This window comes from Exserohilum turcica (assembly GCF_000359705.1).
Source record: "Exserohilum turcica Et28A unplaced genomic scaffold SETTUscaffold_14, whole genome shotgun sequence".
In the NCBI taxonomy this organism is placed as follows: domain Eukaryota; kingdom Fungi; phylum Ascomycota; class Dothideomycetes; order Pleosporales; family Pleosporaceae; genus Exserohilum; species Exserohilum turcicum.
In genome coordinates this window covers 1,330,934-1,342,923 of record NW_007359959.1, presented here as the reverse complement: position 1 = coordinate 1,342,923, position 11,990 = coordinate 1,330,934, and the positions used below count along the sequence as shown (strand labels likewise).

At 55.5% G+C, this 11,990-nt stretch overlaps 5 protein-coding genes across 5 annotated transcripts; 4 read left to right on the top strand and 1 right to left on the bottom strand.

Annotated features, from left to right (window-relative positions):
* Positions 1-842: 842 nt before the first annotated feature.
* On the top strand, positions 843-2,528 carry SETTUDRAFT_183809 (uncharacterized protein; the record flags this gene model as incomplete). Its single annotated transcript, XM_008025482.1, has 1 exon — positions 843-2,528. The coding sequence occupies one exon, from the start codon at positions 843-845 to the stop codon at positions 2,487-2,489; it is 1,647 nt and encodes a 548-aa protein (XP_008023673.1). The 3' UTR covers positions 2,490-2,528.
* Positions 2,529-2,567: 39 nt separating this feature from the next.
* SETTUDRAFT_183808 (uncharacterized protein) lies at positions 2,568-5,583 on the bottom strand (the record flags this gene model as incomplete). Its single annotated transcript, XM_008025481.1, has 2 exons — positions 2,568-5,511; positions 5,567-5,583. 2 exons carry the CDS (start codon positions 5,581-5,583, stop codon positions 2,640-2,642), a joined length of 2,889 nt encoding a protein of 962 aa, XP_008023672.1. The 3' UTR covers positions 2,568-2,639.
* A 260-nt stretch (positions 5,584-5,843) lies between these two features.
* Positions 5,844-7,096, top strand: SETTUDRAFT_168273 (uncharacterized protein). Its single transcript, XM_008025480.1, has 5 exons — positions 5,844-5,961; positions 6,018-6,259; positions 6,308-6,730; positions 6,776-6,925; positions 6,977-7,096. Exons 1-5 carry the CDS (start codon positions 5,900-5,902, stop codon positions 7,054-7,056), a joined length of 957 nt encoding a protein of 318 aa, XP_008023671.1. The 5' UTR covers positions 5,844-5,899; the 3' UTR covers positions 7,057-7,096.
* A 266-nt stretch (positions 7,097-7,362) lies between these two features.
* SETTUDRAFT_168272 (uncharacterized protein) lies at positions 7,363-8,898 on the top strand. Its single transcript, XM_008025479.1, has one exon. It carries the CDS (start codon positions 7,386-7,388, stop codon positions 8,682-8,684), a length of 1,299 nt encoding a protein of 432 aa, XP_008023670.1. The 5' UTR covers positions 7,363-7,385; the 3' UTR covers positions 8,685-8,898.
* Positions 8,899-9,288: 390 nt separating this feature from the next.
* On the top strand, positions 9,289-11,703 carry SETTUDRAFT_176441 (uncharacterized protein). The gene is made up of 2 exons (XM_008025478.1): positions 9,289-9,489; positions 9,543-11,703. Exons 1-2 carry the CDS (start codon positions 9,338-9,340, stop codon positions 11,380-11,382), a joined length of 1,992 nt encoding a protein of 663 aa, XP_008023669.1. The 5' UTR covers positions 9,289-9,337; the 3' UTR covers positions 11,383-11,703.
* Positions 11,704-11,990: the final 287 nt, after the last annotated feature.

Here is an 11,990-nt window from a genome sequence, read left to right as displayed (position 1 = left end):
GAGCGGCAGCGTCAATATATCGCTTCTAGTGGGGTGCTCCAGGTCCAATAGGCTTAGCAGATCATTGCAGAGGCAGAAAGGGTAGTAATAGGGGGTGACCAGAACCAGACTGGCGAGCGACGTCAGCGCGCGCCGCCAACGTGCACGAAGTGCCACGTTCAAGGACATACTCGGACTTCATGTAAAGCTAGATAAAGAATAATATCTTTTAATTTAATTTAATTTTATTAAGTTGCTGTAGAGCAATTGAGTAGAGCGTCGCGTCAGGTTTGGTGGGGTGGGCCACTTACTGATGTGGGCCGCTTACTGATAAAACACGTTATTACAAGGACCGACCATGAATATAGAGTTGTGGATTCCGGCAACAAGCTTTCGAAGCTACGGCAAATCCCAGTAAGAAAAAGAGTCAAGCTTAACTCGGCCAAGCTGCCTGATGCAATTGGCTTCTAGTTTCTAGTTTAGCGTACTGGCCCACAACTGCATACCATGAGTAAAATAGAGTTTCAGCGCATTTCCCAACCATTTTTCCACCTCCAACCACGACAAAGACGTCAAGACGAACAATGTCCCAGCGCCCTCCGGAAAACCTCCGGTATCAGCTGTCTTCACCACCATTACCGAGGTCGAAGCCCCACATGCGCCACCCCACATCCCGATGACCTGGCAATTCCGGGGAGACAGCGCACTGGGCGGGGGAGAGACTTTTAAATCGTATTCGCAGACAGATTAAACAAGTTATGCCAAGTAGGAGAGAGAGAGAGAGAGAGGCCTGACGTCTGAAGTCCACCAACCACACACCCCTTTTTTCCAAACAGGAACCCCACAAATCCTTTTAAGTAGCCATGTCGTCGAACAGCCCAGATGAACTGCGCCATCCCAGCCTAAAACGCACCTTGCGCGGCAAGCTCTCCGCACAAACAATCGAGTTTCGAAATCTGAAATACGCATCGGTACCAGGACGGTACAGAGACTCTGTGCTCAACGACGAAATCAAATCGGGAACCGACGGCGATGCCGTGGTGGATGCAACGCAGTTTGGACCGTCATGTCCGCAGCACCGCGCAGGCCAAGCATGGGGTCTAACGCTCGCAGGAAACGTCAAGCTTCCATTCGAGCCAGGCCAGGGCCCCGAGGAAAAAATGGACGAGCTGGAGTGTCTAAACTTGAACGTCACGGCGCCTAAATCTGTTATACAGGAATCAGGGGAGACAGCATTGCCGGTCTTCGTCTGGGTCCACGGCGGCGCGCTGAGCATCGGTTCGAACAGCTGGCCGCAGTACCAAATGCGGCGGCTCGTCGAACGCAGTATCGAGATTGGGAAACCGGTTGTCGGGGTTGCGATAAACTACAGGCTTAGTGTCTTTGGGTTCCTGGCTAGCGACGATATCAAGGCGGCGGGCAACATGGGATACAAGGACCAGGTGCAAGCGTTCCGCTGGATCAAGCGCCATATCGCGGGCTTCGGCGGCGACCCGAATAATGTTACTGCGGCGGGCGAGTCGGCGGGCGGCATCTCGCTTTCGACGCTGCTCTGTGCTAATGTAGGGGCGCAGGGCTTGTTTGAACGCGTCGTCATCATGAGCGGCGAGGCGACGCTGCGGAAATGGCGGAACGCAGCGTGGCAGCAGAAAATGTTCGAAGAACAATCTACATACCTGAAGCTGGATGTGGCGGATGCGGAGGCCAGGAGAAAAGCGTTGCTGGAAACTGATGCTGAAGAACTGGCGCAAAAGTTGCCGCTCGCCCAGCACTTCACCGCCACCGTCGACAACGACTTCGTAACTCGTGAGGTAACCATCGAAGCGATGATGAGCGGGCAGAGCGCCGTCCACAAGCCCTCGTGGTGCCGTGAATTCGTCATCGGGGATACCGCGCACGACGGCCTGATTCTCAAATCCCGCATCCTCAACCAGCCCAATGCACTGGACTGCTTCAAGGAAGCGTGTGCAAAACACATCTCCCCAGCTGAAACCCAAGTCCTCCTCACCGCCTACAATCTCCAGACGCCGCTGCCAAACAAGCAAGAAGAAGACGAGCACCTGCTCGAGCTCGTCAGCGAGCTGCGCTTCCACCTCCCAGCACTAACCGCACATCAAGCCTGGAAAGCGAGCACGCCGCCAAAACGCGCCTCGCGCTATCATTTCCACGTGCCGAACCCGCTTGAAGGCTCGTTCCAAGGCCTGGCGTCGCACGAGCTCGACGTCGTGTATCTGCTGAACAACTTCGAGGACCATTTCGACGAGCACAACCGCGGCATTGCGCGTGCCGTGCAAGACCGCTTTCTCAGACTGGCGAATGGAGAGAGGTGGGCCGACGACGGCAAGGCTGTTGTGTTTGAGCGTGCTGGTGTGGCCGAGGTCGACGAAGAGCTGTATGATGCGAAATATCGTGGCGAGCGCGGGGCCGTCTTGCGGGCTATCGGCATGGAGAAGCTGTGGCGTGTTGCTGAAATGTGGCAGAATGTGCGGTCCGAGGAAGAGGTTTCGTGATTGGATAGGGGTTAGTAGGGTAAAGTTGCTTCACTGAGTAAAAAAAAGCGTCTAGTACAATATACGTTCATCAACATGCCGTAATTCAATCCATAGTACAGTAATTTTGAACCGAACCAGTGCGCCGCCTAGCTTATGCCTTGAGAAACTCTATGCTACATCAATGAACCCTCTCTTCTTCCTGTTCTTCTCCTCATCCAGCTTATCCACATCTTCCCATCTAACCAGCTGTGCCTCGTCCACTCTCTCGCCCACAAATCTCATAGCTGCAACGTTGAAGCCAATCAAATCCTTGTTTCCCATCAACGTGTTCCTGAGGTCGTTTCGCATTCCTTCAATCACCGTCTTGAGCTCTCTGCTTGCGACAATCTGCTTTTGATGTGTCTTGAGCATGAAGAAGAGGACACGGCAGGTCAGGGTGATGTTCCATTGTTTGCGCACCCAGATGGCGAGGAAGGTGAAGAGGGCGGGTAGAGAAGAGAAAGGCAGGACAAGGAGTGCATCATGGAGCTGTGCAGCAGGAATCTTGGAAAGGGTGTTGAGGACATGGCGTTCGGCTGATATATTACCAAGGGCAAGGAAGAGAGGGTCGCGCTGCGGTGGTGCAATCTTTGGATTGGATTTCCTTTGGATTTCCCAGTCGCGAACAACTTCCAAGTCTGCTATACCAAGGTCCAGGGCTTCTTGGATGCGTTCACCCGCTGTGAGGGTGGTGATGGTTTGTTTGCTCGCGTCGACTGCTTCGGCGCGTTCACCGTTCGGGTCTTCTTCGTCTTCGAGGTTTGTTGCAAGCGTCTTCTCATACATTTCCTCGAGCTCCTTTTCTCTCTCTTCCTCAAGGAAAATGGGCTCTTCTGATCGTGTCCAGATCCGTATGCTCTTGTCGTGACTGGCTGTGACGACAAAGTCACCTGTTCGCGCTACCGTCATGGCCCAGATCTCGCCGTGGTGACCCTTGAACTTCTGAACCTGTTGGAATTTATCGCCATCCCAGCTCTTGATTGTCTTGTCTTTGCTTGCACTGAAAAGGAGGTGGCGTTCGTCGCTGTCGACAGGGTGCGGAATAAAGGAGATTTGCATGATGCTGTCCTCGTGCCCGAACAGAGCTTTGTGGCAGTCTCCAAAATCTAGACCCCAGATGCGTATGTTTTTATCAGCAGAACAAGTAGCAATGAGTTTGCTGTCACTCGAGATGGACATGTTGAGCACTGGCAGTTTGTGCCCGTATAGGTTGAGGAAGAGCTTTAGTGAGTCCACGAAGAACACCTTGACAGTATTGTCGAGAGTCGCAACGGCTAATAATCGAGAGTCGGGCGAGAATTGCACGCTAAGAACGTCGTCGTTGACCTTGAGTATACGCGACTGGATGAGCTTGAGACGAGGTGTTGTGCGCTTCGTTCTTGGTATCTCCTCTTGGATAATGTCAAAATTCCAAAACTTGACGGATTTGTCTGCACTGCCGGTAACAAGCGATTTTCCGTCAGGGTGAACTTGCATAGTCCACACGGCTCCTTCGTGTGCGGAGATCTTGTCGAGCAACGTGGATGCCGCAATATCGTACAGCTCAATGTCGCCGTCTTTCGTGCCTACGACAACGATCTTGTCGCCTGGCAGGAATGCGCAGCAAAGTGCATATCCGCACTCCAGTGTACGCAGGCAATTCTGCGTCTTGACGTTCCAGATCTTAAGACCTCCGCTTGACGCAGAGGCCAGCATGCGGTCGTCAGAGCTGAGTGCAAGCGCTCGCACGTCGTTCCTGTGACCCGCGAGTTCAACGGCCAGAGTCCGCGAGTAGTCAGGTGCTTCCTCGCTCTTTGATTTGCTCCTTTGGGGTACCTCGTATACGTCCAGTAGGTTGTTGTTGGTGCCGACGAGCAGCTGCAGCTTCTTGGTTCCTTTGATATACATCCATGCAACCGACCTCACCTTTCCAGCCGTCCGTATGGTCACGTATGGCACAAAGACTTCGCCAATTTCAGCGTCAGCCGGGTTAATCTTCTCATCGGCATCAGCCTCCTCTTGCGCATCCCCATTTGTCTCGTTCTTTGACTTTTCCCGCTTTCTCTTCCTCTTCCTGATCAAGCTCTTCCTGACTTCTTCTGGAGTCTTGATTCGCCAGATTTCGACGGCCTTTTCAGCGCCATGCACCGCGATGTAGTCGGCTTTTGAGTAAAACGATATGCCCTGTGTTCTGTCCTTGCCCTGCCGGTATAGTATGCCTCGTGGGGTAAGGTATTCCAAGTCTGTGGCTTCACCAATCTTTGAACCAGCTCTTCGTAGGCCGGCTTGATCAATGGCCCACACCTTGAGCTCCCCGTCATTGCCGGCTGTGATGCAGCCACTGCCATCTGGCGAGACCCCGAGAGCCCAGCATTCCCCGTTTGTTTGCGCAATGTGCGTCTCGATGCAGTGTTGAGTGGTGACGTCCCAAATCTTGATCAACGCATCCTTGCTGGTGGACAGCAGAAACGCCTGGTCCTGGTCCATTTCCACATCTTCGCCACTGACGCCATCCTCTTGCGGCGCATCTTCAGGGTGGATAAAGTGCAGCCCGGTGATTTGACCCTTGTGTCCTCTCAGCTTGAACAAGCCTGTTTCGGAGACCAGATCCCATATGATGATGTCCGTGTCTTTGGAACCACTGGCCAATCGGACGCCGCTCTGGTCAAAAGCAAGGACTGTGACTGCCGTCTTGTGACCATTGAAGCTGATAACGACGGTCGACGTGCGCGCATCCCAAATGCGTATGCTTCCGTCTGCATACCCAACGGCGAAGATGTCTGGATCCACCTCGCTTCGGCGGATGACGGTGACTTGGTCAGTGCAGGAATTGTCGCGCCAGCGGCTCACAAGCTCGCTTTTCTTGATATCCCAGCACAGCACCTCCTCGTTGGCAGCGGCGTATGCGCGTCCGGCGCCTGCAGGCCGACTGGAGCCCGGCTGGGTGAGGCCTTCGGGGGTCCAGACAATGTTCGAGGTAGCCGTCGCGACCACGCCGAAAGCGTCGGTCTGCTCATATTTGCTGTACCAAGGTCAGCAGGAGCTTTGCATGGGGGTGCGCTGCGTGTGCGCATTACCTGTACGACTTGACCATGTTGCGCTTTTTTCATACAACAAGCCAGACAATGGCGGAAGCAGTAATCTCAAGGTGTTCAAGCGCAGTCGTCGCGACTCATGGCGCTGCTGGCAAAAGGCAGGTCGCTATGCGCCGGTGGTGAATGTCGGGTTGCAAGAGCAAGAGCGCATGTTTCTGGAAACTTTTTAGACAAGGGCCTGACCCCACGGCTGGCGCTAGGCCCACCTTCCAGCATCACCACAGCACACCTCCGTCCTCCGCATCACCGCCCGACTCGAGAGCTCCCCGCCCCCCGACTACGCCAGATCCCCCGCAAGGAGCTGGAACCGCCGCCATGCTTCTGCTCGACTACCAGAACGTCCTCATCGAGTCCCTACTCAGGGACCGCGTCAATGGGTCCGCCCTACCCCGCTGCCTCCCACTCGGCAGTCAAGGTAGCTAACAACGCACAGAGGAGCTCCAGCCAACATTGACCAGGTCGTCTCCGACTTTGATGGCGTCACCTTCCACATCTCGACTCCCGAGAGCAAGACCAAGATTATCGTGTCGCTGCGCATCAAATGCTTCAACGAACTCGTCCAATATGGTGCACAAGCCGTCCTGCAGCGCGAGTACGGGCCGTACATTGTCGAGCCCGAGTCGGGATACGACTTCTCCGTCCAGGTAGACCTGGAGAGCCTGCCAGAAGACCAAGGTGCGGATGAATTGCATGCGGGCAGAGGAAAGAGCTGACGGTATGCAGAGGCCAAGGATGATCTCGTCCACCGCGTGGCCCTCCTCAAGCGAAACGCCATGGCCGCACCCTTCGAGCAGGCCTTTGACGAGTTCCACCATCTCCAAGAGGAGGCTTCCAAGTACACATCCGAGGCGGCGCCGCAGGGTGTGGCAGAGGGTGGTGACGTACGTGCCATTCACTACCGAGAGGAGGAAGCCATATACGTCAAGGCCAGCCACGACCGTGTCACGGTCATCTTCTCGACGGTGTTCCGCGAAGAGACAGACAGGATATTTGGAAAGGTGTTCCTCCAGGAGTTTGTCGACGCCAGGCGGAGAGCGATCCAAAACGCACCGCAAGTGCTGTTCAGGAACGAAGCCCCTCTGGAGTTGCAAGGCATCCCGGGAGTCGACACATCTGGCTCTGCTGATATTGGCTACATTACCTTTGGTAAGAAAACCTGCAGTATACATTGTGCATTGCTAACTGGTGCAGTGCTTTTCCCTCGCCATCTCACCAAGCAACGACGGGCCGAGGTCATCTCACACATCCAAACGTTCCGTGACTACTTCCACTACCATATCAAGGCTTCCAAGGCCTTTATTCACTCAAGAATGCGCAAGCGGACCGCCGACTTCCTCCAAGGTATGCCACTAGACGTTTGCTTTTATTTAGCTTGCCCACTGACATGATTAGTTCTCCGCAGAGCTCGACCCGAGGCAGAGGAGAAGGAGCGCAAGACAGCCAGTGGTCGTACGTTCAAGGTTCAGGCATAAATCAGATGAGAAAGCAAGCTCTAGATGTAGCACGACATTTGCAATGCAGCATGGCGTGACTGTCCGCTGCGAAGCATGCCTATGAATGAGATCGCCGGTGATGCTTGACTTTACACGAGCTAATGCGTATATGTTGAAGAGGGACAAAAAGTCGGCCCAAGGCATTAGACATGTGGCACTGGCATGGATACTAGCAGTGAAGACAGCATGGCTAGGCTAAGCCAGGTGGGGACTAGCGCAAGTCGCGACAGGACCAGCGAACGCGTGCCTGAAAGCCGCCGTCAAGGCCCGGCATTCGGCCAGCTAGTCAACCCCGCCTCGATTTCACAATGTCTGAAGCAACGAGGCCAAAGTACGACAATCTTCCAGGCATTGACACGGCGCCTGACATTTATGAAACGCCAGAACTTGCCGAAGATGTGTCGACGATACAAGCCTCCACGGCCGTTTCTGAGTCGGACGCCGACGACGACGACAATGAAGACGACTCGGCAGTCCGTCACCAGCGCCTGCAACCCGACCAGGCCCGCAGCCGATTTCAGCCTGCTCGAATAGACGCGCGGGGTGTTGATTTCTCAGACAACATCACGGCGCAACGCCAGTCCTATCGCACATCGACACGACGCCAGCGACGGCGGGGCGAGATATTAGGCGATGATAGCGACGAAGAGGAAGAGGGATTTGCGAAGAAGCTGCTCAGAATCAAGCGCGAGCTGGCGACGCTGGAAAGCGAGTACCAGCAGAGAGTGGAGAGCGGGGACAAATCCAAGATTGAGGAGCAAGACCCCAAGGAAATGATGGAGATGATTGCAAGCAAGGTGGACACGATATATGCTGCACACAAAGGCGGCGTGCGGGGTGCACAGGCGATGCTCGACCGGACAGTGCAAAAGTTTGATAGCTACAAGCCGTTTGAGCCCAGCCCGAAGCTTAGCAAGGCCATTGCGAACCAGCCACCGCTGCCGGGAACCCAGGTGCAGAGGAGCCAGCTGGAATTCGTGCTGAACCAGGCGGCCGAGTTCGACAAGCGCCTCACGCAGATGGAAGGCAGCCTGGGCCTAAACGGAAACACGATGCCCGAACTCAACGACCACACGCCCTTCCCGGTCGCGACGACGCTCACGCGGCTGGAGCAGACTCTTGGTCTGATTAGCGATGCCGCATCCAACAACCTGGACACGGTGACACAAAACGTGAAGAAGCTCACGGCAGAGGCAGAGCACTTGAAGGAGGTTCGGCAGGAAGCGGCAGAAGCTGGCGCGGCGTCGAATGACAGCAAAGCGGCAGGCTACCCGGACCAGGAGGCCAAGATCAATGCGCTGTATGGCACGTTGCCTTCTATTGACAAGCTGTCGCCCATGCTACCGCTAGTCCTCGAGCGGCTACGCACATTGCGACTTGTGCATACGAGTGCGTGGCAGGCTGATGAGGTCTTGACGGAGCTGGAGCGGCGGCAGTCGGCGCAGGAGCAAGAGATTCAGAACTGGGAGCGGCAGTTGGAGATTTTGGAAAGGGACGTGAAGAAGGCCGAGACGACCATGGTGAACAACATCAAGACGGTGGGCGACGACGTCAAGATGCTCGAGGAGAAGATGGCCAAGCTGTTCTCGGCGAGCCAGGCAGGCTAGGTGTACACCTCCACCTACATGTAGGGAGGGGGTGCGCAGCAGACGACGGCGCGATGCCCGTCCTGGTCTTGCCATGGCCAGCCACAGGTTTCGTGGCCGTGCGGGAGGCGTGGCCGCATGCGGTCGCAGGGCGTCGATCATGTTCCCAGAGACGCAGCAGTGGCTGCAGATAGTTAGCAGTGCCCTGTGGCGATACAAAGGAACACGTTAGCCGCACATGCAGATATCGGGAACATGCGTGAAGAGAGCAGCAGGCGTGTTGAATGCAGGGTTCGCAGCCATCGACGCCTTGCCGTGGGCGGAAGCATGCTGCCAGCCAACCGGAGTAGATGGCTCTCCGCGCCATCAGCATGGCGGCCGTCGAGCGCACTGCTCCCTTGGCCTCGTGCAGCGCCCGTCCCGTAGCCAGCTGGTGTAGCCCTCATCGGTGAGGTTGAGGGGAAGGCCTCCGCGCAGGGCAATAATCATCGCGAGCCCAGGTGGACCGACCATGGTGTGAGAGCGAGCGATAGCATCGGCGATTGCCCAGAGCTTATGCCGACCACATTTATCTTCACCAGCTGTCCGCCGTGCCTGGCCTCCGCAACCACCACCTGAACGCCCCCCGTCCCGCCACCCTCGAGCCCGTCGCCGCCGCCGTCGCCGCCGTCGCAATGGGCAAGCGCAAGAACGAAGCTCCTGCCAGCCGCCTGGCCAAGAAGAAGAGGGCCATCCCCGACGACGAGGCGCATCGCAACTTCCGCCACGGCCTCTTTGACGCCAGCGTGCTCGCCGAGTACACCAATGCCTATGCCCAGTCGCAGCCGTATGCCCCCAATGCTTAGCACCCGCCCCAGCCCTCTCTGACCGACCTCGCAGCTACAAGCACGCCGTCATCCAGAAGCTCGTCAACGACACGCTGCTGCGCAATGTCCGCAACGAAATCCGCGAGCACATCCACTTCACCCCCAAGGAGACGGACATCTACAAGATCCACCAGTCTGGCGATCTCGCCAACCTCGATGGCCTCGACGACTCGGCACTCAAGCGCCTGCCCTCGCTGCTCACCCTGCGTGATTCGCTGTACTCGTCGGCCTTTCGCAAGTACCTCTCTTCGATAACAGGGGCTGGGCCATTGAGCGGGGTAAAGACCGACATGGCTGTGAACGTATACACGCCAGGCTGCCATTTGCTATGCCACGACGACGTCATTGGCAGCCGACGCGTCAGCTGGATCCTGTACCTGCTGGACCCGGATATTGAATGGAAGCCCGAGTGGGGGGGTGCCCTGCGACTGTACCCAACCGAAGACCTCGAGACGCCCGACGGCGACAAGGTCAAGGTACCGAGCCCAGACTTTTCTCTGTCGATTCCGCCTGCCTGGAACCAACTCTCCTTCTTCACGGTCCAGCCCGGCGAGAGCTTCCATGACGTCGAGGAGGTGTACCGAAGAGGCGTGGAAGAAAAGGCCGACGAGGACGGCGGGCGCATCCGCATGGCCATCAGTGGATGGTTCCACATCCCGCAAGAAGGCGAAGAGGGCTATGAGGAGGGCCTTGAGGAGAAGCTAGCAGAGAAGAGTTCGCTCGCCCAGCTGCAGGGAGGAAAGGCCGACGTCTTCGATGAGCCGCAACCACAATGGGTAGAAAACCCTTTTTGGGAAGAGCAGGCGAAGCAGGAAGACGACGAGCTCACGGAGAATGAGATTGACTTCCTCATCAAGTTCATCAACCCAAACTATCTCGTTCCGGACACCGTGGAGGAGCTCTCCAAGATGTTCTCGGACGAGTCCTCGTTACGACTCGCGCAATTCTTGTCGAACAAGTTCTCGGCGCGGTTACGCGAGTACCTCGAATCCAAGGACCACGAGGCTGAACCTAGCCTACCCGCCAACCCACATCACAAGGAGTCAAAAGTCGGTGTCGCGCGCCCGCCGCACAAGCACCGATACCTTTACCGCCAGGCCGTTCAACCCATACCAACTACGCCGTATCCCGAGAACGATGGTATGACACCATACGATGACCTCGTCGACATTCTCTTCCCGCATCCCGCCTTCATGAAGTGGATCTCGCTTGTCACGGGAATCACCCTAACAAAGAGTAACATCTTTGCCCGCCGTTTCCGTCGTGGGTTTGACTACACACTAGCGACGGCCTACGAGGAAGAAGACCCACAACTCGAAGTCTGTCTGGGTATCACGCCTTCACGCGGCTGGGGCGACGAAGACGAGGAACCCGAAGAAGCCGCGACCGAGAAACCCGAGCAAAACGGATCTTCCAAGAAGAGCAAGAAGAAGAACGGCAGCAGCAGCAAAGCCAAGCCCGCCCAACAGCCCAAGCCAGAAGAGGAAGTCGGCGGCTACGAAATGTACATGGCCGGCGAAGACGACTCGGAAAACCCCACGACGACATCTTCCTTGGAGCCCTCGACCTCAACGGGTGCCGGCCAACGCCGCAAAGCCAAGGCCGACCCCGCCATCTACCGCTCCGCCGCTGACGACGACGACGACGACGGCATCTTGTTCAGCCAGCCCGCTGCCTGGAACAACATGGCCATTGTCCTGCGCGACAGGGGCGTCCTACGCTTCACAAAATACATCAGTAAGAGCGCAAAGGGCGATCGCTGGGACGTTTGTGCCGAGTATGGTGTGGAGTTTGGCGAGGATGATGATGACGATGACGATGATGTTGATGTTGACACGATGAAAGATGACTAGGTAGTCAAAGGGATGATATGCGATATGGCTATTGTGATTTATCATGTGTTTTACCTTCTTCTTCTTTTTTTTCTTCCTGCTTTCTGGCCTTTGTGATTGTGATTGTCGTTGTCGTTGTGAGTGATGGGGGTGCATGATTGATTGAATGGGATGGAGGGTGGGAGGTGGGCGGGTGGATGGATAGACCGAGGGAGGTGGACGGGCGGGTGGATGCATGGAGCGAGCAAGAAATAGCTTGATGAGCGGATGCACGGATGGACGGAGTGGTAAATACTTGCATGGAAAGATGCATACACAAGTCAACATGCTTTAATCAACAACCGAAAACAAAAAAGAAAAAAAAAGCTAAGTTTTGAAAAAAAAAATCAAAGTATACGCTGCATACATGATGCAAATTGCAATTGCCATCATGGGGACATTGAATGTCTGTGCTTCGACCAAAGGAGCCGGATGCGGATGTAAATGTGAATGTAAATGTAAATGTGAATGTTTTTCTTTCGTGCTGTAAAGAGAAAAAGGGAAATGGCAATGAGAAAGAATGGAAAAGAATAGGAAAAGAAATGAAAAGAATAGGAACATGGAGTATAAGAGATTAAAGTGTTTTTTTT